This window comes from Pimephales promelas, chromosome 24, assembly GCF_988280905.1.
Source record: "Pimephales promelas chromosome 24, fPimPro1.hap1.1, whole genome shotgun sequence".
In the NCBI taxonomy this organism is placed as follows: Eukaryota; Metazoa; Chordata; class Actinopteri; order Cypriniformes; family Leuciscidae; genus Pimephales; species Pimephales promelas.
In genome coordinates this window covers 24,796,368-24,823,712 of record NC_142792.1, presented here as the reverse complement: position 1 = coordinate 24,823,712, position 27,345 = coordinate 24,796,368, and the positions used below count along the sequence as shown (strand labels likewise).

The window sequence follows — 27,345 nt, the reverse complement described above, 5'->3', positions numbered from 1 at the left end:
ACAATGTGTTTTAAATTTTTTGGTGTATTGTTTACTGACTGCTTGATGGCGTATAGCATTTTGATCACTTTGTTTATGACTTGAGAGCAGTGTTTGAATTTGAACACAGGTAAAACTGTTTTGAGGTGAAAGTTTCATTTTGCAAGAAGAGTCAGAGCTTTTGTAAATAGTGCTTGAAGATGAGGTTTTGTGTTTAATGTTTTCAGAAAACGGAGGAAGGTTTCAGAAACTGTGTTTTAGCAATTGAGAAAAACTGTAAACCATAAACATGTAATATGCTTTTTTTAAATTAATATAGGCCTACACAATTAATATCAATCAATATAATGATATGTCACATAGATAACCAAATGAAGGGGCAGGTGCAGTTGATAACACACTAAAGTCACACAGGTTCGACACACAGCCCGCGGAGGGTGACTTGTTTCACATTTAACTAAAACTTCCACAACGCACAGGAATATAGCCCGAATATTGTTGCAGGGTAAATTTGTGCGTGCATTTCCGTCCTAAGAAACTGGGTAGTTGCGCCCCTGGCCGCAGGGATCTGTGTTAGGCCCTTTATTATTCTCAATATATATGCTGCCACTAGGTAATATTATAAGGAACCATGGAATTATTTCATTTGTTATGCTGATGACACTCAAATATATATTTCATCACGGCCAGATGAATACGCTAAATTATCCAAATTGACAGATTGTGTTAAACATATAAAAGATTGTATGACGCATAACTTTCTTTAATTAAATCCAGACAAGACAGAGGTAATACTTATCGTTTCTAAAAACCGTCCACAAAACCTTTCGCAGCACGACTTTAACATATTAGGATGCCCTGTTACTTTATCCGCTACAGTAAAAGTCGACCTGGGTGTTATATTAGACTGCAACCTTTCTTTTGAAAAGCTTATTTCATGTGTTACAAAAACAGCCTTTTTCCACCTTAGAAAAATCGCAAAGCTACGTAACATGCTATCTGTCTCTGATGCAGAAAAGTTAGTTTATGTATTAATGACCTCGCGACTAGATTACTGTAATGCTTTATTAGCTGGTTGTCCTGCATCCTCAATAAGAAAGCTACAGTTAGTACAAAATGCAGCCGCTAGTGTTCTTACCAGATCAAGAAAATATGATCATATAATACCAATTCTATCATCACTTCATTGGTTACCTATAAAGTTCCGTATTAATTACAAGTTATTGCTTTTGACTTATAGAGCTCTAAATGGTTTGGCTCCAGTCTATTTAACGGATCTTCTAACACACTACAATCCATCGCGCTCTTTAAGATCACTAAATTCGAGTCTTCTGGTCATTCCTAGGATATCCAGATCCACCAAAGGAGGGAGAGCATTTTCATATTTAGCTCCGAAGCTCTGGAATAGCCTTCCTGATATTGTTCGTAACCGTTTTTCGGTTCCTTGCCACTGTTGCCTTTGGCTTGCTCAGTTGAGGATATTCAAATTAAATGACCCATCATTGATCAGCTCTACCAAACTTGATTGTCTTTTTGCCATGAATAAACAAACACTGTTAAGTTGTTTTGATTGATATTGTGAAGCAGCTTTGATACAATCTGTATTATGAAAAGCGCTATCTAAATATATTTGACTTGACTTGACTTAATGATGGCTGAATACAAACAAAAGAATAACGAGAAAAGAATAATGAAGATTAAGTCTCATACCGGCAGGGGTGTGAAAGGTTTGTCGATAACATTTACATTTATGCATTTGGCAGACGCTTTTATCCAAAGAAACTTATATTGCATTTCAAGTTACACATTTACATTCAATTCTTGTTTTCCCTGGGAATCCATGACCCTGGCGTTGTAAGCACCAACACTCTACTGCTTGAGCTACAGGAAAGGTTGACAACAATAGAGCATGAATGGAGCAGTTCTCCTTGCTAGCCATTAGTCATAGACTGCAAATGCGGCTTCACAGGGCAATAACATATTTAATTAGCATTTATCAGCCTTCTCTAAAAACTCACAACATGATCTTATGAATTTATTGACAGAATGCATAGTTTTAAAGACATCATCCTCAGATTTGAAATGAAGCATGACCACACTTTGTGGCTTCACTTTAGTTGTGGTTATAAGTTGTTACACAACATTTACCTAATATTTATATACATTTAAAAAAAATATTCTAAATATTCTAAATAAATATTTTTTTTTAATGTTTGGTCTTATATATACAGTATATCCATTTCATATAACAGTCTGAGTAATTCTGAGTTTTGAGAAGAAAATATTAATTGGAATAGAAAAAAGCCTCAAGGTTTTCTATGTTTCTTGTTCCTTTGTTCACCTTTCCACAGTGATGGAACACGACAGAGTTATTAAATGATTCCTAATGGGTTTTTCCTGTCTGTGAAACTCCTTTCACACTGATAAAATATAAAACAGTAAAAAACAGTCCTCTCATAAGTGAATCCTCATGTGGTATTTTAGAGTTACTTTATATTGGAAACACATTCCACAGTGCCCACATATAAACGGCTTCTCTCCGGTGTGAATTCTTATGTGCCGGTTAAGGATTCCTTTTCGGTTGAAACCTTTCCCACATTGTCGGCAGGTAAAAGGCCTCTCTCCAGTGTGAATTCTTATGTGGTCTTCAAAGTGTCCTTTCTGATTGAAACATTTTTCACACTGGGGGCATGTGTAAAGCTTCTCTTCAGAGTGAGCTCTCATGTGGACTTCAAAGTGTCCTTTTTGATTGAAACTCTTTTCACACTGAGGGCATGTGTAAAGCTTCTCTTCAGGGTGAACTCTCGCCATGTGAACGTCAAGGTTTTCATGTTGATTAAAACTCTTTCCACATTGAAGGCATGTGTAAGGCTTTTCTCCAGTGTGAATTTTCATGTGGCTGTTAAGGTTTCCTTTAATAGTGAAACTCATTCCACACTGTTGGCAGGTGAAAAGGCTCTTTTTAGTGTGAATTCTCATGTGGCAATTAAGGTTTCCTTTTCGATTGAAACTTTTTCCACACTCATGGCAGGTGTAAGGCTTCTCTCCAGAGTGAACTTTCATGTGGTCTGCAAGGTTTCCATGTTGTCTGAAACTCTTTCCACAGTGTTGGCAGGTGTAAGGCTTCTCTCCAGTGTGAATTCTCATGTGCCTTTTAAGGCTTCCTTTTTGAGTAAATTTGTTTCCACACTGTTGACAGGGGTAAGGGCTCTCTCCTGTATGAATTCTCATGTGTTCTTCAAAGTGTGCTTTAAGATTAAAACTTTTTCCACACTGTGGGCATGTGTAAGGTTTTTCTCCCTTGTGAATTGTTATGCGAACTTTAAGTTTCCCATGTTTATCAAAACTAAAAGATTTTACTTGAGTTATTAAATCATGATGATCCTCATCTTGATATTTTTCTTCATTTTTCTTCAGTTCTTCACTCTCTTCTTTCATGTCTAATATGAAAAAAGACCAAAGTTAATCCTGGTTTAATGGCACAAAGCAATAGGCAAACATTTAGACATGTAAAGCATCAAAACCAACATTCAACTAGATCCTATACCCATTAAAGGAGAACTCCGGCGAACAATGAACCTTTGGTCTAATAAAACATCAGTACAAAGTCAACCGTTCTCTGGGATTTGTTTTCATGATAATCGAATGTAAAGAGTTTTATCACTAAAAACTGTTTAGCGTATAATGCTAGTAATGGGGGCATTGAGTAAGTAAAAAGAAATCGCTAGTTGTTACCACTAACAAGGCTCAAAATAGCCCCACACTCACACAGTAATATAATGAGGCTCCATACATGCAAAACGAAGCATTGAGAACTTTGTAAGTGTACAGACCGTTTAATAAGAAGATACTTTATGAAGACAGTCCACTTCGAGTATACAGACAGGAGCCATCTTAAAAAATAGCCTCGATAAGTCAAACCACGAACGTCGTGCTGAGTGATCTGAACTCTATGAAGTTCAACGAACTTCTGAACTGTATGAATGGCGTTCGGGGATCGACTAATCGAGACTATTTTTCTGCCTGTATACGCGAAGTGGACTGTCTTCATAAAGTATCTTCTTATTAAACGGTCTGTACACTTACAAAGTTCTCAATGCTTCGTTTTGTATGTATGGAGCCTCATAATGTTACTGCGTTAGTGTGGGGCTATTTTGAGCCTTGTTAGTGGTATAAACTAGCGATTTCTTTTTACTTACTCAATGCCCCCATTACTAGCATTATACGCTAAACAGTTTTTAGAGATAAAACTCTTTACATTCGATTATCATGAAAACAAAACTCAGAGAACGATTGACTAGGTACCGATGTTTTATTAGACCAAAGGTTCATTGGTCGCCGGAGTTCTCCTTTAAGTTACTGAAATATGTTACATGTATTATTAGAACTCCTTCTCAATATTACTAACTTTTCACTTTCTTCATGACTTTACTAACTTCTTGACTCATCTCAATCTCCCATTTACTACATCTTCAAGGGTTTAAAACAGAATAACTTTAAAAGGGTAAAAGAAAACAGAACAAACTCCCTGCTCAGCCATCAGACCAAAAACTCATCAACCAGTAATTCCATGTAATGATTTATTAAAAGATAACACAATTTTTGTCAGAGAGGAAGCAGAAAATGTTGGTTATAAGTTCTAAATGATCCATCATGTCTTGCCTCTTAAGTGGTACCCTCTGAAGACTAGAGAGGTTGTAGTTAGTCTTGGTTAGGTAGATTTAGGCCCAGAGTCGTTCGTAGCCTACTAATTTATTATGTTGGTTTTGCTCATCAATTGATTATGGCGACGTTTGATTTAAAGGAGTTTGTAAGTCAACCTAGCGTTGCAGCTTTAGAAACTTGTAGAAAGGATGATTTGTTCCTTATTGCTCGACACTTTGAAATACCCGTTTCTAAAACGTTGCTTAAGAAAGATGTGAAAGCTTGTTTGTTAACTGGTTTAATTAATGTTGGGGTGTTGTCTTCGTTGGTGGATGATCCGGAATCAGCAGAAGCAGTCGCAGCTGGTATGGATGAGGAACAACTCGCACTGCATTCTTCGACCTCACTGCGTTCTCTCGCTGACAATCCTGTTATGATATGATGGGTGCCGGTAGTGGGGCGAAGGTAGGAGCTCAACATTTTTCTTTGCTTAAATTTGAGCCTTTATCCCTCTCTTCCGAAGAATCACCTGTACAACAGGGAGATTTGCGGTTAAAAGTACGATTACAGTAGGTGGACAACCAGAATGTCGTTTACCGCCGCGGTAGGTGCCGCCGTATTTCAAGGTCGGTGGCGAAATGACCACCAGGTGGCGCAAAGGGACATTTAGCGAAAGCAAAACGTAACTATGTAAAAGTAGCCTACATTTTAAATAGAATATAGCTTTAACTAGAATATAAACTTTTAGGCTATAGGAGAACATTTTATTAATCAAAAGTTAAAATAGGCCTATCTCGCAGTCAGCGAAAATAAAGTGCTGCTTTCAATGACGCTATTGAGGAATGCAAAGACTGAAGAGCGCTTCTCTCGCGTGCGCACACTGACTGCTGAACAACCGAACTTCTGGGCTTTTGTCAGTGAGAAAAGTCGTGGTCGAGTGGTAGAACTTTGGTACAATCATTTTGATGACACTGTTTCAAATCCCGCATAAACATGTATTAAATTTACCTTGCATTTCTATTTTACATTAAGGAACAAATCTCTTCCAACAGATTGACTGAATTTACATCTTCAAAAGCAGTTATGTTAAAAAAAAAATTTCATGTAGATTTAAAAAAAAAAAAAAAAAACATAACCAAGCTAAGCAAGTTGCGATTTGCCGGTGGGGTTTTTCCCCCTCCACAGTAATCAATGCTATGATTCGCCTAAATAGACAATATCAAATGTGTGTATATATATATTTTTAAATATGCAACACGCACGTTTAAACAACAAATAGCCTAATAAAATCTGAACCAGCGCTTCTGCGCTTGTATTGAGACATAACATGCAGCGCGCGTTTCAGTTTCAGTGGCCTTAATATTGTTCGACAAACGCGGTGGTGCTCACTTGAATTTATTTTTCTCATCACATCTATAATAAAATCATATTTTAAAACTGTAAGAGGTCTCCTTTTTCATGTAGCCTAAAGTAGCCCAGGCCTACATTCCCAATAGGCATAACGACAAACCTTTTTCTTGCACATTAGAGCGAATACATGGCTGAATGATAGATCATAGGCCTACGGTTCTACCATTACAAAGACATGGGTTCGAAGCTTGGTCAAACATGGATTACTGTAGTTGTATTTTATATTTAGGCTATTAATGCAGAAAGATTTGTTCTAAAACTCTGTTACACCATTTAGGTTTTTTTGCTTATATTTATAAAATAAAATGACCATGCATTTCTATTTTACACTAAGGAACAAATCTCTTCCAACAGATTGACTGAATTTACATCTTCAAACGCAGTTATGCAAAAAATATAGAAAATAAAACGTAATGGGGTTCCATGTAGAATTAAAAACAAAAACATCCCCCCTCCACAGTAATCAATGCTACAATTAGCCTAGACCATATCAAATATATATAGCCTATATATATATATATATATATATATATATTTTTTTTTTTAAATATGCAACACGCATGTTTAAACAACAAATAATAAAATCTGAACCAGTATTGAAATTCTGATCCTGTATTGAGAGATGTCAGTTTCAGTGGCCTTAATACATTGATTCGTGGCTTTTTAAAATGTCACGAATTGTTTTGAGGTGGTTTTGAACGAAATATTGAAATATTGAAGTTTATAATTGAGTATTTTTTGACACACCACGCCCAGTGTAGGCCTATTCTAAAATCAGGTTTTATTCTGGCATAATTGTGTTCAACAAACGCGGCGGTGCTCACTTGAATTTATTTTTCTCATAACAGCTAAAATAAAATCATCTTTTAAACTGTAAAAGGTGTACGTTTTCGTGTAAAGTAGGCTTACACTCACAATAGGTTAACGATAAAACGTTTTCCTGCTCATTTGAGCGAATACTCACTGCAGAAACATATGTTTGGGCATTTCTCTGCAAGTGAAAACATGGCCGAGTGGTAGAACTTACGGTTAGAACATGATAATGACATGGGTTCGAAGCCCAATTTAACATAGATAACTGTAGTTAAATTTTATATTTAGGTATTTATGCAGAAAGATTTGTCTAGTTCTAAAACTGTTACACCATTTAGTTTTTTTTATTTTCTTGTATTTATATAAAAAAATATATTTCCATTTTACACTAAGGTAGGTACAAAATAGTATCCAACAGAATAACTTCTTTACATCTATAATAGTACCATTCGTAATTTCAAAAGCAGTTCCGTAAAAAAAAAAAAGAGTTCTTTTCCAAAACGCTATAAATCCATTTCAATAGTTTTCAGGAAAACGTCTCGGTTACGGATGTAACCCTCATTCCCACGTCAGAAGTGACGGAGAATGGGGGTTTCGCATAGAAAGCCAATCCTCTTCGAGTATTTAAAAACGAGCCAATGGCATGAAAATGCCTTGGGGCTGCGGAATTTGCATAGCGTATCTCCGCCCCACCCCGTGGGTATAAAAGGAGGAAGTGAACGCAACCGCAGTATGTCTTCGCTGAGGAGCCAAGACTGAACTCCGGCGTCTACCCAGCGATACAGCCGAAGTGGCAGGGAGACGTAACGTCTCCGTTCACTACTCAGGGAACGAGGGTTACATCCGTAACCGAGACGTTCCCTTTCGTAGTCACTTCGAGTTACGTCATAAGTGACGGAGAATGTGGGTCAGTGCCATCACGCCATCTTCAAGCTGTCTTCCAGTGCCCTGCGAAAGTCTGAACCCCTGAACATAGCTTATAACCAGGGATCCTACTTTGACACAGGAATACCAAGGTACACTGGGAAACATATCCTGGGAGGGACATGCTACCAGATGCCTACCGAAGGAGGACTTACAAATACGCATATGGCCGCATAGGGATCACTGGAGCGCCACCAACCGCAGGTGGCTACTAGAAATTAACTCCAGGGGTGGCAGATGGCTTGCCAAGGGAAGACACATGCTCAGAGAGGCTTACAGTGGATAATACACATGAGACAGTTACCATAGGGAACCGTGCACATGGAGGCACCTAGCCGGCATCCAGAGCAACAGCAGTGGTGCCCGCATCGTCGGTGCTGGAGGACTCAAGGCTTCAACGGAAGACACTGAGGAAATATCGCACTTATCCAGTCCGAGGAGTGGAATGGCGAGCAAGCGAAGACACCTAAGCGGGTCCAGTACTGGCAGAAGCGAGTACGTGAGAGGACACCGGCTCAATTCGCAGATTATAGAATCTCGCGAAGGTGTTTGGTGTCGCCCAGCCTGCAGCTCTGCAAATGTCTGTTAGCGAGGCGCCATGCGCTAGAGCCCAAGAGGAAGCCACGCTCCGAGTGGAGTGGGCCGTCACACCAAGGGGGCACGGTCGACCTTGCTGTTGGTAAGACAATCCAGTGAGACAGCCGTTGCTTTGAGAGAGCCCTTCACTTCTGGCTCCCCCCATGACAGACAAAGAGCTGGTCTGAGGTCCTGAAACACCGCGTTCTGTCAACGTAGGTGCGGAGTGCACGTACCGGACAGAGCAGTGCCAAGGCTGGGTCTGCCTCCTCCAGGGGCAGCGCTTGCAGGTTCACCACCTGGTCCCGGAAGGGAGTGGTGGGAACCTTGGGCACGTATCCAGGCTGGGGTCTCAAGATCACGTGAGAGTAAGCTGGCCCGAACTCCAGGCACGCTTCGTCAACGGAGAATGCGTGCAGGTCCCCCACCCTCTTGATGGAGGCCAGTGCAACCAGGAGTGCTGTCTTCATGGACAGAAACTTTAACTCTACCGATTGCAAAGGCTCAAAGGGAGGCCTCTGCAGAGCACTTAGAACTACTGAGAGGTCCCAAGAGGGCACGAGGGGAGGACGAGGCGGATGTAGCCTCCTCGCTCCCCTCAGGAACCTGATGACCAGGTCATGCTTCCCTAAGGACTTACCTTCCACTGCGTCATGAGACGCGGCAATGGCTGCGACGTAAACCTCAAGGGTGGAGGGCGACAGCCTGCGCTCCAACCCTTCTTGCAGAAAGGAAAGCACGACACCGATCGAACATCTCCAGGGGTCTTCGCGAGAAGAGCACCAGCTGACGAAGAGGTTCCACTTCAATGCATAAAGGTGTCTTGTGGACGACGCTCTAGCGGAAGTGATGGTTGCCGCCACCACAGGTGGCAGCGAACTCAATCCTGCCTCGTCCCATCCAGGAGCCACACGTGTAGCCTCCAGGGAATCGGGACGAGGGTGCCACAGAGTGCCCCGTCTCTGAGTGAGTAGATCTTGTCTCAGAGGAATAGGCCAAGGAGGTGCTGTCGCGAGGAGCATGAGTTCGGAGAACCACGTCTTGGTGGGCCAATGGGGGCTACCAGCAAGACCTCCTCCTTGCCTCCTTGATCTTGCACAACACCCGTGCAAGAAGGCTCACTGGTGGAAACGCATACTTGCGTGGGCCCCGCGGCCAGCTTCTGGGCAGTCGAGAACTGCTGGGCAAAGTCCTCGACTGCACCGCCGAAAAGGCCAACCTGGGAGAGCGGGGCGTCGAGCAGACGAGTCCGCTCGGCATCCCGTGTGTCTGCCAGGTTAAGCCAGAGATGGAGCTCCTGGACCACGCTAGTGGCCATCACCTGACCAACGGAGCGAGCGGCCACCTTCGTCGCCCAGAGGGCAAGGTCGGTGGCGGCTCGCAATTCATTAAAGGCCGTTTGGTCAGTCCCCCCCTCGTGCATATCTCTGAGCAGTTTGGCTTGGAAGACCTGCAAAGTGCTCATCGCATGCAGGGCGGAGGCCGCCTGTCCCACCGCTCTATAGGAACGCGCCGCCATGGCAAACGAGAACCTACAGGCTTTGGATGGGTGCTTAGGAGGACCACGGGAGGAGGCGCTCTGTGGACACAGGTGCATCGCAACAGAACGCTCCACCGGGGGCATCCCAGTGTACCCACGGGCGGCCCCACCGTCGAGGGGAGGAAAGGCGGGGGAGGCTGAAGCGCGCTCTCGGGATGACAAAGGAGCCTTCCAAGTGCGCGTCAGCTCTGCATGCAGCTTGGGGAAAAAAGGTATTGGGGTCTGCTGTGGCCTTGCGGCGGCAGCCTTACCCAAAAACCAATTATCCATCCGTGAGAGATCGGGGCAGGGCGGAGGGTTCCACTCTAACCCGATATTCACGGCGGCCCGAGATAGCATGGTCGTCAACTAATATGTTAATCATAAAACAATTTATGAATGGTTTATTTTTATAGGCCTATAACTTTGTGTTTGTGTTAGGCTATATTTAATTATTTATTTTTTTGTAAGTAAAGTCAGATTGCAGCGTGCGTCCGATTGAAGACAACACATTTCAGCGCTAGATGAATGAAACTGTGAGATTACAAATTTTATTAATATGTTTAATTTAATGTTTTAAATGGAGAAAGTCTGAAAACAGCAGGAATTCCCAGTGGGACTCTCCTGATTGTCCTGTGACCACACAGGAAAGCTAGGCCTTTCCTGTTTTTGTCGTCTCACCGTGTGAAAATGTCTGTTTGAAGTTTGAACACCTGCTAGGTTACCATTTGTCTTGGAGCTCCAGGATGTGCATTACCATTTACTTTGTCTCAGTGTCTCCAGCTTCATGTAATCCCACCCTCTTTGAAATGTATAAAATTAGAATGTAAGGTTCTTTTAAATCAGACTATCCTTGAGATGACTACAGCGACGCAATAAAGAACTTCTGCGTGAAAGATACCTCAAAAGTCTCCTGGTCTGTTGTGGGGAAGAAAAACTTCACTACAAAACGAATGCTGTTAGCTAAGATTTCAAAAGTGGTGGGGACAATTTCGACCCTAGCAAAAAGTGGTGGGGACGTGTCCCACCCGTCCCCAAGTACAGGCTAGAGTGTTAACCACTTCCGGTGGAGAGAGCGCTGGCATGTTTGGTTGCCGCTTCTTCAGTCGGTATTTTTAATTTTGTTTTTATTTATTTATTATTATATGATGTAGTTTGATTCCTTGTTACTTGGTCGTGCTTCTACATTCCTGACTGGGATCAGACAAACTCTCTGCTGTGCCTGTGAAATCCTGCGTGTGTGTAACCTATCGGTGTGCCTGGATTTTTCACTCCTTTGTGCTCCCCATCAGAAGTTTTGTTTTACTACAACACTTTGGACTCTACACTGGCAGGACATTTTGGTAAACTGTGTCCTGTGTATCAGTGTCTGATCTTCGGTTCATCACAACACCTCGACTTCAGTTGGACATTACTATGTGGATTCATCTACTATTTGCTGTCATTTGTATTTTGGCATTGACTGGGTTCTGCGGAGTGCAGATCCACGAACACCTGGACCACGAGATGATAAGGTACTCTCTGCCTGAACTGCTCTCACTGAAACACCAGTTGTTGCTCAGCATACATGTCCGCGAAACTTTACGATCACTTCACCTGCTACGTCGGCCTAAATATGCCCATAGGGGATCACAGCAGAATTTTAACATCACAGGGACTGATATTAAGGTCTTATGTTCCCGACCCACTTGTATTGACATTAATAAAAACATCTCTCGTGGTGTTTGCCCTGCGAATTTATGTTATCCACAAGTGTCTACAACATACTTTCACAAAATCCGACCTGATTTCATCAGGTTTGCGCACCTTAATGTACGTTCATTGAACAAAAAGACTGATCTACTTCATGACATCATCCTCGACAAAAAACTTGATGTCTTCTGTCTTTCAGAAACTTGGCACCAACAGAATGACTTTTTAAATCTTAATCTGTGTACTCCACCGGGATTTAGATATATTGACAAACCCAGAGCAACTGGAAAAAGGGGGTGGCCTTGCTGCTGTAAACAGTTCTGAGGTCTCCGTCACTGACATTACTGTTCCTCCTGTCTTATCATTTGAGAGTATTGTTTTTAAAGTTAGTGGTGTTTCTCCTGTTTTGATTTTTTTTTTATCTATCGGCCACCGAAACCTAACCCTCTGTTCTTTGATGAACTCACTGAGTTACTTGCATTTGTAAATCCCCTCTGTCCATCTATGATTCTTATTGGAGATATGAACAATTATGTTGATAATCCTAGTTGTACTCATACTACTAATTTGATGGAGATTCTGGATTGTTTTAACTTGATACAACATGTAAACTTTTCTACTCATAGAAAAGGTCATACACAAACTGCGCGCGCTGTTACAATCATGTCATCTCCGCATCCCATAGATACTATTTACTACACACAATAGGCTTTTTTCTCTGATTTTGAAAACTCTTCGTGATCGACTTTAGTGATCTAAAAGTCTCTATCGACGGGTTAGTGATTCCTGTAACGTACTGTTTTACGGTCAATGACATGAATACTAATCATCAGCTGTCTCACGAACGTAACAGCACATCTATCCCCACATTACAAACCCATAACACAGCGAGGGAGAACTAAGTTACATGAAACAATCCCAACTACATATTTTACACCACTCACAAGGGAAAAGTCACTACTCACGGAGTGTAAGGCTAGCTTCCAGCATTCCGCTACTTCTCTTTCAAGGTAGTGATGAAACGCGTTCTGTAGCGCTGTTTGTTCGCGTTCGGCTATGGTAGGAATATGACGTCACAACATGGCGACCTTCATAGAAGGGGATTCCCGCGGTTATGGAGCTATTAATGTCTCATTTTAAGGTAATAAAAACATTACGGTTAATTAAGTAAGTTCTTTGTACACCACTGAAAACATAGTTATGGATGTCATATTGCATTTCTGTTAATAGATACTCAACTTTTTTACACATTGCACCTTTAAAATTTGTTTATTTAGGTTTTCTTTTGTAGTCTGAATGAGATCCGAGATATCATTGCTCTACTGCAGAAATTCAACAGTATCAACATCTATTCCATGCGATAATATGAGATCTAGAGAATGATTACGACAACGAGTAGGTCCTGAAGAAATACAAAATTTTTTAAATGAATAATTTAGGTAAAATAAATAATAAAGTGAGAAAGCTCAGCTGTCGAGCACAATATTCCTGTCCTGTACTGTTTCTCTCTATTGTATTTTAAATTAATCAGATTACTGAAACTCTTGGGGACTCTCGTGAGCTTTTGTATCAGCAAGAGAGAGTCCTGGCATTCCTGTTCATTTTTACTTCTTTGCTCGCTGTTTTGCTTTTATTCTGGTGTACTGACTCTTTCACTAAGCTGAACAGCCAATCAGAGTTCTCTCTTTCCCAGACGGCCCGACGCCGATTCAACATGTCGAATCGGGCGAAACAAAGCCGACGAGGACTATTTTCAGCTGACGGCACGGAACCGGGCGGAACACACCGAGGAAACTTAGTCGGCCGACGTCCAAAAACTGCCCGACGCCAACCGTCGGCTTGGTGTGTTCCAGGCTTAAGATATCGAATATTCAGCAACCCGAGCTTTATCATATGTTTATCTGCATTATGTTCTATCTGTTTTTTTATTTTATTTGTTGAACATCAATTACATTTTTACCCTTAAATGGGTTTGGGAGTTTTTTGTATTTCCTAATAATCGGGGAACACAGTCTCTATATAATGATATCTAGGTCAAAGAGTCTATGTGATGGGATTTGACTGACATCTGTTCAGGAAGAACAGCTCTTTCTGTATGTCATACATCAGTCCTTACATACATCAGTCCATACATCTGTATGTCATAAATCAGTCCTTTCAGTTTCGATTTTCAAGCCGATGAAGTGTTTACAAGTTCTCTGAATTGGATTAGAAAAGGAATAAACCACCCCTTTCAATCCAATCGAAATTTAATTTGGATCGAGCTCAATCAGATCGGTTAAAGTGTTTAAATGAAGGCTTTTCAGTCCGATTGAGCAGTCAATATGATTACTAACGAATTATTTGGTTGCATGTAAACAGCCACTGTGTCTTCTGTTCTCTTAGGTCCTGTTTACATGAGAACGCTCGCAGGTAAAAACGTAAAAATATTTTATCGGATGTGCCTTTCGTTTACACGGCGACTGTGTTTTTGGGGCAGAATAAAAAGTGATAACGCAACGCAAACCCACTGTCTGGGTGTGTGAAAGAACGAATGCACAGATGCATAGTCTACTGTTACAGACGAAATTGATACACACCACTAACAACATATATTAGATCTCAATAAACAACAAATTAAACACAATGTATTATTGTATTCTATGTAACACGCCATGTCACGCTGTGTGTGAGTGGTTTAAGACAGTAACGTTAAATTCAAGTACACCACAGCGACTCTATTGGTTGCTGTTTGACAAAAACAGAATTCCTGCATAGTGCCCCTTAAAAATAGGGACATTAGTTTGGCTGTAATTCTCAGTCACTTGCAAAATAGTAAAACCAACATGAAAAAGAATTGTGATCAAACCTGAATTGTGATTTTCATGAAAAAATAAAATAAAAATTGTGATATATTTTTGCCATATCGCCCACCCCTAGTTCCATGTCAAATAAAACCACTTTAATTAACCCGTTTAATCCCACCGGTCACAATTGTGACCGCAGTTTTTTTCTTATTTCTGGAAGCTCTAAAAATGTTGTTATTGACTTTGGGCAAGAAATTCAACTTTTAAATGACAAAATAGATTGTCTTGATTAAAATCAATTAATGTCATGTGACTAGTGTGAAAGGTCACATGACCAGATCAGTTCACTTCCTGCTTGCACATCTAGAAGAAGATTTCTCCCTCAGACTACTAAAATAAGTAGTATATAAAACATCTTAATTTACAGATAGAACTATCAAATTTTGTACATATATTCTTTAAAGGGTCTACTACTGATATGTTTTGAGAGTTATACTCCTGCATTTATATTTTGCTCGTAAGATTTGTAAATTTGTTTACGGTCACAATTGTGACCGGTAGTATAACAGTATAGCAGTGCTTCAATTGAAAACACAGGTATTGGCAGATATTGGCGGGTATTGGCAATCCTACACTGAATATGCCACATCTGTGAGGAGGATGGAGGATCTTGGCAAAGGAGAAGTGTCTCACTAACACAGATTTAGACAGATATGTGAACAATATTTGAGAGAAATAGGCCTTTTGTGTACATAGAAATGGTCTAGATCTTTGAGTTCAGCTCATGAAAAATGGGGGCAAAAACAAAAGTGTTGCATTTATAATTTTGTTTAGTGCAGTTATCAGTATCCCAGAAACGTTCAATGTGTTGGACCTTCTTGACGTGCATGACCCCCTTCCCCCCACCCCTAACCCCACCCCAAATTGAAAGTTACTGTGATAGTGATGGCTCAGATAGGGAGTCCCAGGGTGAAACGGCCCATTTGCCAGGTAGACTATTGAATGGCGATGTAGAGGTGAACTATCTGGAGGATTGTGCAGATGTTCATGAGAACCAAATGGTGTGCCCCACACATGACCACAAACAACCCTTTCTACAACATTCGGCCCATCTTCAATGCACTGAAAGAGTGCACACACCTCTACCTGAAACTGGCCTAGGACAGGGCCCAAGTGTAGACATGGTCTAGCCCATAGGGGTCTAGCCGAACAAGCGGAAGTTCCTCCAGGGTGTAACTTTGTTCATGACAAGCTTTTCATCTCACTAAGCCTTCTTCACGAAATGACAAAACGAGATATTGGATGTCTTGTAATGAATTGTGTCAATAGGTCTAACTGAAGAATTTGAATGAATTCTGACTATGTAGTTTCCCACCGGTCACTATTGTGACCGAGTATGAAACCTAATATTTCACTAACTTAACCAACATAAAATCAAAAGAGGCATATTGTTTGAGTGTTAGGGAGGTCTAAGGAGTAAAATGCATGTACTCAAGTTGCAAGAAAAAATTTGGGATTAAACGGGTTAAGACACTCATATTACATTCTTCAAAAAAAAAAAAATTTATTTCCATAGAGATGGACATTTTAATAAGAATTAAATGACTGAGTTTAGCTTTGAGAATGAAACCAACCTTTTTGTTCCTCAGTATCTTCTTGTTTCACTCTAATTGTTTCTTCAATCTTCATGTCTTCACTCTCCTCTTTAATGAATGCCATCTTTATAATAATTGCGTCACGTGGTATCTTAAGTAGCTTCACTTGGACACTGTTATGATTAAAATTAGAATAATTAACAGAAAGAAAAATACATTCAAACTAAATATCTGTAGTCTCAATCAGCTCTAGGCTAGTTCAGTAGCTCAGTGCACTGGTAAGAGAGTCAGTCAGAGTGAGAATTCATGAGCTAAACAACAACAACAACAAAAAGCACAACAAATAAAAGAACAAATGTTACAAACACTTAAAATTTATTTTAATATTTTTGAATGATCTGTTGATTATATTTAATAGATTAAACAACATTTGCAGTTGGTTTGTAAAGTTGTCATTAGCGCACAATTGCGCGCTGCAATTCCAATCAGTTTCTCCAACGAATAATAATAATTCATTGCTGCCAAGTAATGATGGAAGAAATGAAACGCAACTGTTACAAATGCATGGATGCACTTTACTCACAAAACGTTCATTAATGTTATATTACATTATTACAATGCTACATTCAGTAATAATTTCACATTTCTCTGCTCTCTATAAAACCGTCTGTACGGTTTATATTGATTTTAAACACTGTAAATAATTAAAAACACAAACCTTTCTTTAGCATAGACAGTAGCCCAATCGCAGACGCAGCCTTATGACATCACATCTCCAGACCAAAATAAAAGTCCTTATCAAACGCTAAAAATAATAGAAATTCACATTAAAAATGTATCTATTTAACGCATTTAAATGATACGATAAATGATTCATTTAAAGTCGAATCACAAATTCCCAAAACTTTGACAATTTTTTAAAAGCTTCTAAATGTAAGCAAGTGTGAAATGGAATTATAATAAACAAATACAATTTGTGATATTCTCAATCAATCACAGATACATTTAAGTATGTTGTTCATCATTTAACAAGGGTAGGAAAGAACTTTTAAATATTTAAACTCATAAAAATATAATCAAAATTAAATATGTGGTTTCAAGGAAATCTACTTATTTAATTTCATAATTAAAACCATATCACTATATTATTCCTCTTAGTTTCTCCACAGAATATATAGGGATAAATATAATAGAATTTCACAATTTTTTTTATTAAAGTGCATTACATTAAAGGTATGTGACTGCAAAGGATTACATTGATGGTAAAACTGATTTTGTCCTGAAGGAATACTTAAATTAAAATGGTTAAAATAATTTCTTCTGAATGGTTATGAAATTTGGTGAACATTTCTCCAGATTTTCTTTATTAAAATTTCTAAAAGGATTGGATTGAAATATATATATATATAAGAACCAAATAAGAACCAAAATAATTTGCAATATCACTGGGTTTAGTCAAAAAGGATCCTTCAACTTCAATAAAAGATGGCAATATTTCAGTTTTTCTTCCCATTATTGTATTAAGCATACTCCAAATTTTATTACTATCAGATATAGCCTCTATAATCTTATTTTCATAATAATTTCTTTTTTTTTTTTTGATCTGTTTAATTTGGTAACAAAATTTCTAAATTTTCTATACTTATTCCACAAGGTGCTGCGATGGCTTCAGTCTTTGCTTCATTTCTCAACTTAATGTGGTCCTTGAGTTCTATATCTACCCAAGGAGCAGCAATAGTTCTCACAGTAATTCGTCTCAAAGGCGCATATTTATCCATGATTGGCATTATTAAACTAGTGAAAACCTCTAAGGCTCTATTAGAATCATCTTCAACTAATATCCTTGACCAATCCACATTTCTTACTTCTTCACAATATTCATTTTCATTAAAATATTTAAATATCCTTTTAACAATCATTTTCTGCCCTGATTTGGGAACCTTAGTTTTCCTGTTAATTAAGACTAAATTATGATCACTAAAGCCTACCGGCAGAGAAATTGCTTTTGAACATAAGTCTGCGGCATTTGTAAAAATGAGATCAGTACATGTGGCTATCTTTGTACCATCAGATCTATAAGACACTCTAGTTGATTTGTTAACAACTTGTGATAGATTACAGATCTCTGCTAATGAAAGCAACTTATTTTTTAACGAACAGTTTTTCAGATGCCAATCAATATTCAAATCACCCAAAAAATATATTTCGTCTTTTGTATCGCAAACTTTATCTAACATAGTACAAATCGTATCTAAATAGACAATGGGTACATTAGGTGGTCTGTACTTGTAACCACAAGGCTTCTACACCCACACAACTAAAATCATTTCTGATTTTTGCAGGTATATGATGTGTATATATATATATATTTATTTATTTACACACACACACACACACACACAGTATATTCATGTGTGTGTGTGTGTGTGTAAATAAATAAATTCTCAAATATTCTTTCAAGAAGAGAAAACAGCCTGTCCATCCTCTTCCTACTCTCCTTGCCTCTGCAGTCCCATGTCTTTTTTAATCAAGTCCAAAAACTAGTCCTAATGTAGAGCAAATAAAGCATGCCTCTTTAACAACAAGAGTCACCTTGCAAACTTAACAAAAAGTGTCGGCTAAATGAATAAATGTAAATGTAGTGCAAGCTTAACGTTACAAAATATGACACAACAGGATATGATTACGAAATACTTGAGAAATCATATTTCTGGATACTCAAATTTGGTTAAAACCTTTGATTGCATGACAGCACTTCAAAAACACATAAAAGTGAAACTCTTCCATTTATTTAAAATAGGCTACACAAGTGAGACAGACTAGAACAACTATTACAAATAGGTCGTTGTCTTACGCTGGCGGAGTTTTTCGCCCCTGTAAAGAAATGGTCATTTTCAGACCGCAATTGAATAAATTGAGCTGTCTGCTCCTTGTTCCCTGAAAAAATTATTATACAATTAGTTTCATCATCTGAATAACTAAATGCATTCTTGCTAAAGTCCCAAAGCTTTCAAAATGAATGTAAATTACTGGATGAGAATTTCTGACACCATTTATGACTGTGCAGCCCATTCTCACCCCCAAGGCGTCACTTAACTGACGCCTTGGGAAGCATTTGGACATGCTTCAATATCTGACGCTTTAGGCGCCCTTTAGCGTCAGTTATATGACGCCCTAGGATCGCGTGTACCCTACCCCCACCCCACACCTAACCGCGTCCTCTAACTGACGCTTTCCTTTAGCGTCAGTTAGATGACGCCGTAGGATCGCGTCATGTAAGTGACGCTAAAGGGCGCCTAAAACGTCAAATATTGAAGCATGGTCAAAGGTGACGCCTTGGGGTGAGAATGCGTTGGACTGTGTGATGTGTAGCAGGACATCTCACGATCCCCCCCTTCCGGCAAGGACCGAACATTGTTTACACACACACACAAACACAAGCTGTGTCCGAGCTTCAAACAGATCTCCTTAGAGCCCTCTCCAAAACCCACCAGACACCCCCTAAACAGACATTCCTTCAGTGAAATCTGTAACTTCAATAATTCTGAAAAGGATCGATATATTCCCATGCATATGTGACCCCTGTGTCGTGTCTTCTGTCGGATAATAATCTTTCGGAGCCCGTCAGGTTTGTGGTAACAGCGGGTTTATTCCACATCTGCATTCATGACATGGACAACAGTGTTGGATAATCTCATATAATTATTCAACTCTACCTTGTTCATTTCCACCGAAAAGCAAATGGACTTAGCTGAATTGTTTCTTTGGTAATTTACGTCAAAGACCTTTAAATCTTTGTTTGTTCCGATCCCAAGCTACAAGCTTTAAAAGCATAAAAATACTTTAACTAACGTTAAGCCGGCTATCTATGTAAAACAGGAAGGTTATATTCATGGCCAGAAATTCCTGTCTCTGAAATTATTTCTGTATGAGAATTGATAATGATTTTCTCAACAAAAAATGAGTGTCAAAAATGTCAATTTTATTTTGTGGCAAAAAAACCCCAAAAAACTCAAAAGCCAAAACAAAGCCAGCCGACGCGAATCCAGCCACGCCGTGATGAAGCTCTGTTGGATGGTAATGGAAACAGCCCAGGATCATTCACAACGACTTTATTCGACTATTCCTTTTCTTCCTTGTTGGCCTGAAACGAGACTTCAAGAGATTTCCACGACGCATGCGCGAGAATTGCGATCTCCTCCAACTACTTCAGTTCAGTTCTCGCGCATGCGTCGTAGAAATCTCTTAAACTCTCCTCTCAGGCCAACAAGGAAGAAAAGGAATAGTCGAATAAAGTCGTTATTTTTGTTTGTTTTTTCGCACAAAAAGTATTCTCGTCGCTTGATAAACTTATAGTTGAGCCACTGCAGTCACATGGAATATTTAAACATTTTCTTCATTGACTTTCTGGGCCATCAAGTGTCATTCCCTTAGGAGCCAATGTGGTAGTTATACAGCTCTCAAATTTAATCAAAAATATCTTCATTTGTGTTCCTAAGACGAACGAAGGTTTTACGGGGTTGGTACAGCATGGGGGTGAGTAATTAATGACTTAATTTTCATTTTTGGGTGAACTAACCCTTTAACATGATTTTATAGAACTGGCTTCTTGTAATAAACACACTGGAATAAAGTATGTATAAATAATTTAAACAATATATAATTGCGTTCAGTAATACCTGACACTGATATTACAGTGGCCAGTCTACAGTTTACATGATCTCGCTCTTCTTGTTGATTTAAATTTTTTTAAATTTTTTCTTCACCGGGAATAATTGGCATTCAACAAGCAGAAAACGGACACACTAGCCAGAGCTTCGGCAGTAGTGCACGTGGTCCAAAACACACAAGGAAAAGCGTTGTGGAAAAATATTATCAGCAATCACAGACATTGGCATTCTGACGTGATTAGATTTGTTAGAGGACTGTTGAGTTCTGACAAAAAAGGTAATTTTTTTATCTGCAATATTGACAGAGGTTGTGTGAGAAAAACACAGATTTGTCAGATTCAGACGGGTGTGAGGTTTACTAATGTTGGTTATTTTTTTATAACAATAAAACTGTCAAATTTGCAACTGTCTATTAGCAAACAAAGAGCAATTAACATTTTACTTTTATTATGCCATAACAATGCAAGCAGTGCAAGGAGGGCTGCCTTATCAGGATGTGCTTAAAGTGTCAGAGCTTCAATAAGACTCCTCAACAGACATTGCACTGCTCATACCACAATGGCAACAGCAAAGTCCCACCGAGTCTTCTCTTGGAAAAGTCGAAAAGTCCTTGCACACTCAGTCTGAAATTCTCCCATAACGTTTTCACGTTAAAAAAATAAATACAACCTCGCGTTGTGTTAATCATGTTTACTGCCTACGAAACTTCCGTCCATCATAAATTGAGATCGGGTTAAATTTTCAGCGTTTTCAGCATTTTGAGAGGCGTTTTGACACAAACGAACGCCAAAATCCTGCTCAGGATTGATTGGTTCACGGATATTTATGGTCTTCTTTTTAATATGTGGCTCCAGTATCGCTAGCAAAGCATCAAACTGAGCAACTGACATCCTAAAGTAAACTTCGCTCAGGATAATCCCGCAGCTTCTCGATAAGGAGGTGGAACTCTACTTCCTCTCTATGCAATCTCAGGATTGGATGGACCCATTATTTCCTCTTTCTTTTTCTCTTTTTAAAAAGGAAGAGGACAACAAAATAATCCTCACTGCTTGAAGACTCCATTTTGTATTAACTTGATTTTTTCACAACAGACTAATTAAAGGGTTAGTTCACCCAAAAATGAAAATTAAGTCATTAATTACTCACCCCCATGCTGTACCAACCCCGTAAGACCTTCGTTCATCTTTGGAACACAAATTAAGATATTTTTGATTAAATTTGAGAGCTGTATAACTACCACATTGGCTCCTAAGGGACTGCCTCTTGACGGCCCAGAAAGTCAATGAAGAAAATGTTTAAATATCCCAAGTGACTACCGTGGCTCAACTATATGTTTATCAAGCGACGCGAATACTTTTTGTGCGAAAAAACAAACAAAAATAACGAGTTTATTCGACTATTTCTTTTCTTCCTTGTGGACCAGAAACGAGATTTCCTTAGATTTCCACGACGCATGCGCGAGAATTGCGATCTGCTTACACTGCTTACACTACTTCAGATCGCAATTCTCGCGCATGCGTCGTGGAAATCTAAGGAAATCTCGTTTCTGGCCCACAAGGAAGAAAAGAAATAGTCGAATAAACTCGTTATTTTTGTTTGTTTGTTTGTTTTTTACCCTTTCTGGGCCGTCAAGAGGCAGTCCCTTAGGCAGTCTATGTGGTAGTTATACAGCTCTCAAATTTAATCAAAAATATCTTCATTTGTGTTCCTAAGATGAACGAAGGTCTTACGGGGTTGGTACAGCATGGGGGTGAGTAATTAATGACTTAATTTTCATTTTTGGGTGAACTAACCCTTTAAGAAGGCAATCCTATCTCCTTCCAGAATCGACTGCCAGTAATTTTTCACACAGATGCTCCTCCTCCATCACTTCTACCCTTAGATAGGTAAAGGCTTGAGCCTACCAGCTGCCAGTTTGTATGAAGTCACCAACAGAAATTACATCTTCAATCAAAGAATAAGAATCATCGGACCCTGTAGCCATTCTGGAGTATTGCAGCACAATAGAGACTAACTTCTTGCCTTGTGGGCTTGTCATACACCTTGATGCCCCCGGGTCAGGGTCGTCACCTAATGATGTGCGCAGATAGCAAACTGACATCGAAACAACGTTGATCTGACATTGTTTTGCTCATCGAATTAACGTTGAACCAACGTCAGACGCGTCATTCTTTCAAAACTAACGGAAAATCAACTTGAAATCAACGCGTTGTCTCAACGTTATGAAAGCAAACCAATTTTCGATTTTCATTTAGCTTTGAAGAATGCCGCGTCTGACGTTGGTTCAACGTTAATTCGACGAGCAAAATCAACGTTGTTTCGATGTCATGAGAGACGTCGTTTCCACATTGATTCAATGTCAGTTTGCTGTCTGGGTGGTGTTTGACCGAACTGAAAGACCGCCTTGTGCAATAAAATGGCCTGCTTGAAATAAAATGCCTGAATTTAAAAAGCTATGTTGATTGTAGCTATCTAAAACTGCACACCATGGAACTAAAATACTGGCAGGTCTAAGACTAGCTCTTGATTACAGGAATGTAGCGGTGTGGTTTTGTTGACGACATGGTAATTCAGTGAATATACAGAGACAATGGAGTGGCCTGAATAATTGGAGAGAAAGGAGATTACTTCTGTTTCTATTTTTACATGTAAGCAGACGTAGAGGCATTACAGTCTAGTTTTACAGTAACGTTTTAATTGTTAACTCTATATGTAAATACCTTGGGAGTGATTGTTATAAAAAAATACAACATTTGTAAAATAAAATTTGTTACAAAGTTACAAGATCATTTAAGGCATTTTACACTTTACAAACGTCTACACAGGTTGAGTAAAAGGTAAACTGTCTCTTTAAATTCAGGGGTGTTCATACCTGCTACAGGAGAGCTACTGTCCCACAGAGTGTAGCTGTAACCTCAAACAAACAAACCTCAACCAGCAAACCACCAAATTATGGTGTTTAGTGTGCTTGCTTGGGGTTGGAACTGTTGTCTGCATGACAGTCGCACTCCAGGAGCAGGGCTGAACACCCCTGCTTTTAATTTAAAGGACAAGTTTGCTGATTTTCAACTAGCTTTGCATTGTTAGAATGTCGAAAATATATGTAAATGAACAATGATAATCTTTCTCCATTTCAGCTGTACTGAGATATGCCTGTCAATTTGTCAGTAAAACCCTGCCGGATGACACTATGTGGAGCTTTGCTGACAAAGAAAGACTTTGGTTTCACTCATCTTGAAGTCAGATGGGGATGTCTGGGGTACTGGGCATCTTGGTCGATGGGCTCAAACATTTTCTCTCTGTGTGGGTAGTGTATAGTCATTCCACACAAAACGAGAAGGGACAGTTCCCTTTTTAAGTTTTCTTAGTGTCCTAGTAGTCAAAACAAAATCATCTCGTTGGAAATGTACACTACACACTCTAGTGTTTTTTGTAGGAGTAAAGTTGTCCCTGCGAATGCTGGCTACCCACTGAGCCCGAACTTCTGAGTCAATCGGGAATGCATGAAAGCTTATCACAGCGTTATAACGAGATGAATTAGCACACTGGGGTACACAGCAATGTAGCGATGATCTTCTCTGCTGACGCTGATAGATTAGTTTGTTCTTTTTTACATTTAACCCGGTCATATTCGCTCTCTGCTCCTCTTTCCTCACAGTGTTATTGCGATCAGAAGTAAGCATGCACACACTTGCGTCCGGGAACTTTATGCATGCCATCTTGTGCACCGAGCCCATAAACGCCATCTTTGTTTGTTCCTCAGTATCTTCTTGTTTCACTCTGAATCTTTCTTCAATCTTCATGTCTTCCCTCTCCTCTTTAATAAGCGCCATCTTTGTTTGATCCTCGGTATCTTCTTGTTTCACTCTGAATCTTTCTTCAATCTTCATGTCTTCACTCTCCTCTTTAATAAGCGCCATCTTTGTTTGATCCTCAGTATCTTCTTGTTTTACTCTGAATATTTCTTCAATCTTCATGTCTTCCCTCTCCTCTTTAATAAGCGCCATCTTTGTTTGTTCCTCGGTATCTTCTTGTTTCACTCTGAATGTGTCTTTAATCTTAATTTCTTCACTCTCCTCTTTAATAAACGCCATCTTTATAATAGTGTGTCACAGGATCTCAGCTGCTTCACCAGTTTTTCTGTGTGTTTGGACAATAAAATGAGAATAATTACCAGAAAGAAAAATAAATCCACACTTAATATCTGTGTGTCTCATTCAGCTCTTGTTCAGTAGTTCAGTTCACCTGTTTGTCAGTAAGAGTGAGAGTTTTAAGTGGCCTTAAACCTGATTAGCTCTAAAGAAATAGCATATTATTAAAAAAAAAAAAGCAAATTTTAAAGATATTTCATATTTAGTTGCTTATAATTTATATTTAAAGGATTTGATTCATTTAACTTGATTAAGTTTCTCTCATCACTACATCCCAGAGACCAAATTTGATCAATTTCATGATAAACTGATTCACGATATAGGGAGCAAAATATGACAAACAAAAGGCTATTACTCGTTTATGGATGTGCTTTACTGACAAACACTGACCATCATTAATGTTATTATGTACAGCATTACATTCAATAATGTCACAGTTCTCTATATTGTCTGAACAGTTAAAGTATTGTCCCGAATATAAGATGATGGGTTTTTTTCCTCTTCTTGGAAATACATCTAAAAAATGGGGTTGTCTTATAGTTGGGGTTTAAACTTTTACGTCAATAATACACCCGAAGCAATAGGGAGTGCCTAAAAACGAGTGTTTCTACACAGAAGTGATAAACGCAATGGAGTCATCAAACAATTCATTAAGCAGCTATGAATTACAATTGTGTCAGAGTTTAATGATAGAAGATGGCATGCCCAAAAAGACAGTCTTAAAAAGTCAAAAGACAGTCAAAGAAAAGCTTACCGCGGACGGACCTAAAAGCGGCCGCTTCAAAGAAACTCACTGGCAAGTTAGTCAGTACGTTACCGGAAAAAAAAAAAAAAAGAAATGAGGGAAAATAAGAGACATGAGCTGAAGCCACTGGATATCGCCACAGAGCTGAACATGGCTACTTACTGACACACTTGCCTGTCAATATCCTCGAAGCGGATTTGATGCACCGTAAGAATTAGCGCTTACCCTACGACTTCAGGGAGAAACTGCTGTCTTTTCAGCGCTATGAGATCGAAGGAAAAAACATTAATATCCCTTGGATCAGATTAGCAATGCGGATCAAACACTTGTGTGTGTTTTTTTTTTTTACATGCCTACATGTCACTGTACATAATAGAGGTGTGCAAACTGTCACAGTGAAATCTACTAAATGAGAACTAGCTATGCAATAAAGTTTTCATTTCTGAATGTGATTGTTGTTGATAAATTTCACCATACTTTAAATACAAACATTTACAATTTCAATACGAAAATATGCTAAATATGAAACGAAAATTATTTTCAAATAAAGTATTTTCTTTAAAAGAACAGATTTGGTCTTCAAAAATCATTTATCATTTTGCAAAAGGTACATCTTACAAAAAGAGCGTCATCTTTTATTCATATATTCAGAGTTGTCTTATATTCGGAACAATATACTGCCTTAATTTTTTAAGTTGTGATTACAAGCTCATTGCATTCAAACTTTGTCTTGAGAAGAGTGTTCATGTCAAGTTTTTCATAATTTCAATAACACATGAAGGCAGCATTAGCCACGTTAAGTACAAACCTTTCCTTAGCCGAATTGATACACCGGAGCGTGGCGCAGCCTTATGATGTCATATCATCAGGCCAAAATAAAAGTCATTTCCACACACTAAAATCATAGACATTTTCATATAGAAACCACATAGAAATAATATAGAAAACACTTTAAAATAATATTAAAAACATCAAAACCATTTCACAGATCCCAAAATAAATCGATAACACTGAGCATTTTTAAAAGATTAATTACCTGCTCTTAATTAATAATACCACCAACTACAGAGCATTTGTAATATTCTCTGTGAAGGATCATGTTCTACATATTACAAGGATTAGAAAGACCTTTTGAGTAATTTGTAGATCAAAATTATACATTTGAGGGATTAAAAAGATTAATTTTGTCTGTCTGAAATGAACACTTAAATTAAAATGGTTTAATAATTTCTTGTAAATGGTCGTGAAATCTGATTAACTTTTTAACTTTCCTCAGATTATCTTTATTAAACTTAGTGTTGTGTTGAAATGTGACTAATATAAATAAGTTTTATATTAAACGTGCAAATGTACTTTTCTGATAGAAACAAACATAATTGTAGTCTCTGTAATAATAGATAAAAACTAAAAAGTAACAAATCTGTCTTCTATAAGGATTTGATGGAAATGAACATATGGTCTGTTTTTTTTATCTTATTGGTAATATTCTTTTATAAAAGCAATTTTTAACATTATTTTTTTTTTGCAGTATTAAGAAATAATGTTCACTAATTAAAACCTGTTCAGTTTAATCAATTTTTTAATAAAATATGATATTGCATATTTAGTTGTTACTCCTCATCTATCCTTATTAAGAGTGAATGGTGTTCAGTTTCCAGAAGATTCAATAACCAGTTTACTAGAAACAATAATAACATACCTACAAAACTCAGGGTGAAGTGAAGATCAGCGACTCAGTGAATCTTCAGCAGGATTCTTCATTGAGATAGTACTGTCACGCTGCAGTCATCAAGTCTGACTAAAGCAGTGAAACTTGGGAGTTTTATAGTCATTTTAGGAGG

The 27,345-nt window shown here is 38.7% G+C and overlaps 1 protein-coding gene across 3 annotated transcripts; it reads right to left on the bottom strand.

Annotated features, from left to right (window-relative positions):
* Positions 1–252: 252 nt before the first annotated feature.
* Positions 253–27,345, bottom strand: LOC120465327 (uncharacterized). Of its 3 annotated transcripts, none has more exons than XM_039655016.2 (3): positions 16,657–16,666; positions 15,978–16,111; positions 254–3,419 (listed from the first exon to the last, which is right to left on the bottom strand). In XM_039655016.2, the coding sequence occupies exons 2-3, from the start codon at positions 16,060–16,062 to the stop codon at positions 2,434–2,436; spliced, it is 1,071 nt and encodes a 356-aa protein (XP_039510950.2). In that variant the 5' UTR covers positions 16,063–16,111; positions 16,657–16,666; the 3' UTR covers positions 254–2,433. The 3 variants fall into 3 exon arrangements, with proteins under 3 accessions (XP_088983098.1, XP_039510950.2, XP_088983099.1); XM_089126973.1 differs by lacking the exons at positions 15,978–16,111; positions 16,657–16,666 and adding exons at positions 24,342–24,748; positions 27,208–27,345 and having other exon boundaries at positions 259–3,419; XM_089126972.1 differs by lacking the exons at positions 15,978–16,111; positions 16,657–16,666 and adding an exon at positions 24,520–24,740 and having other exon boundaries at positions 253–3,417.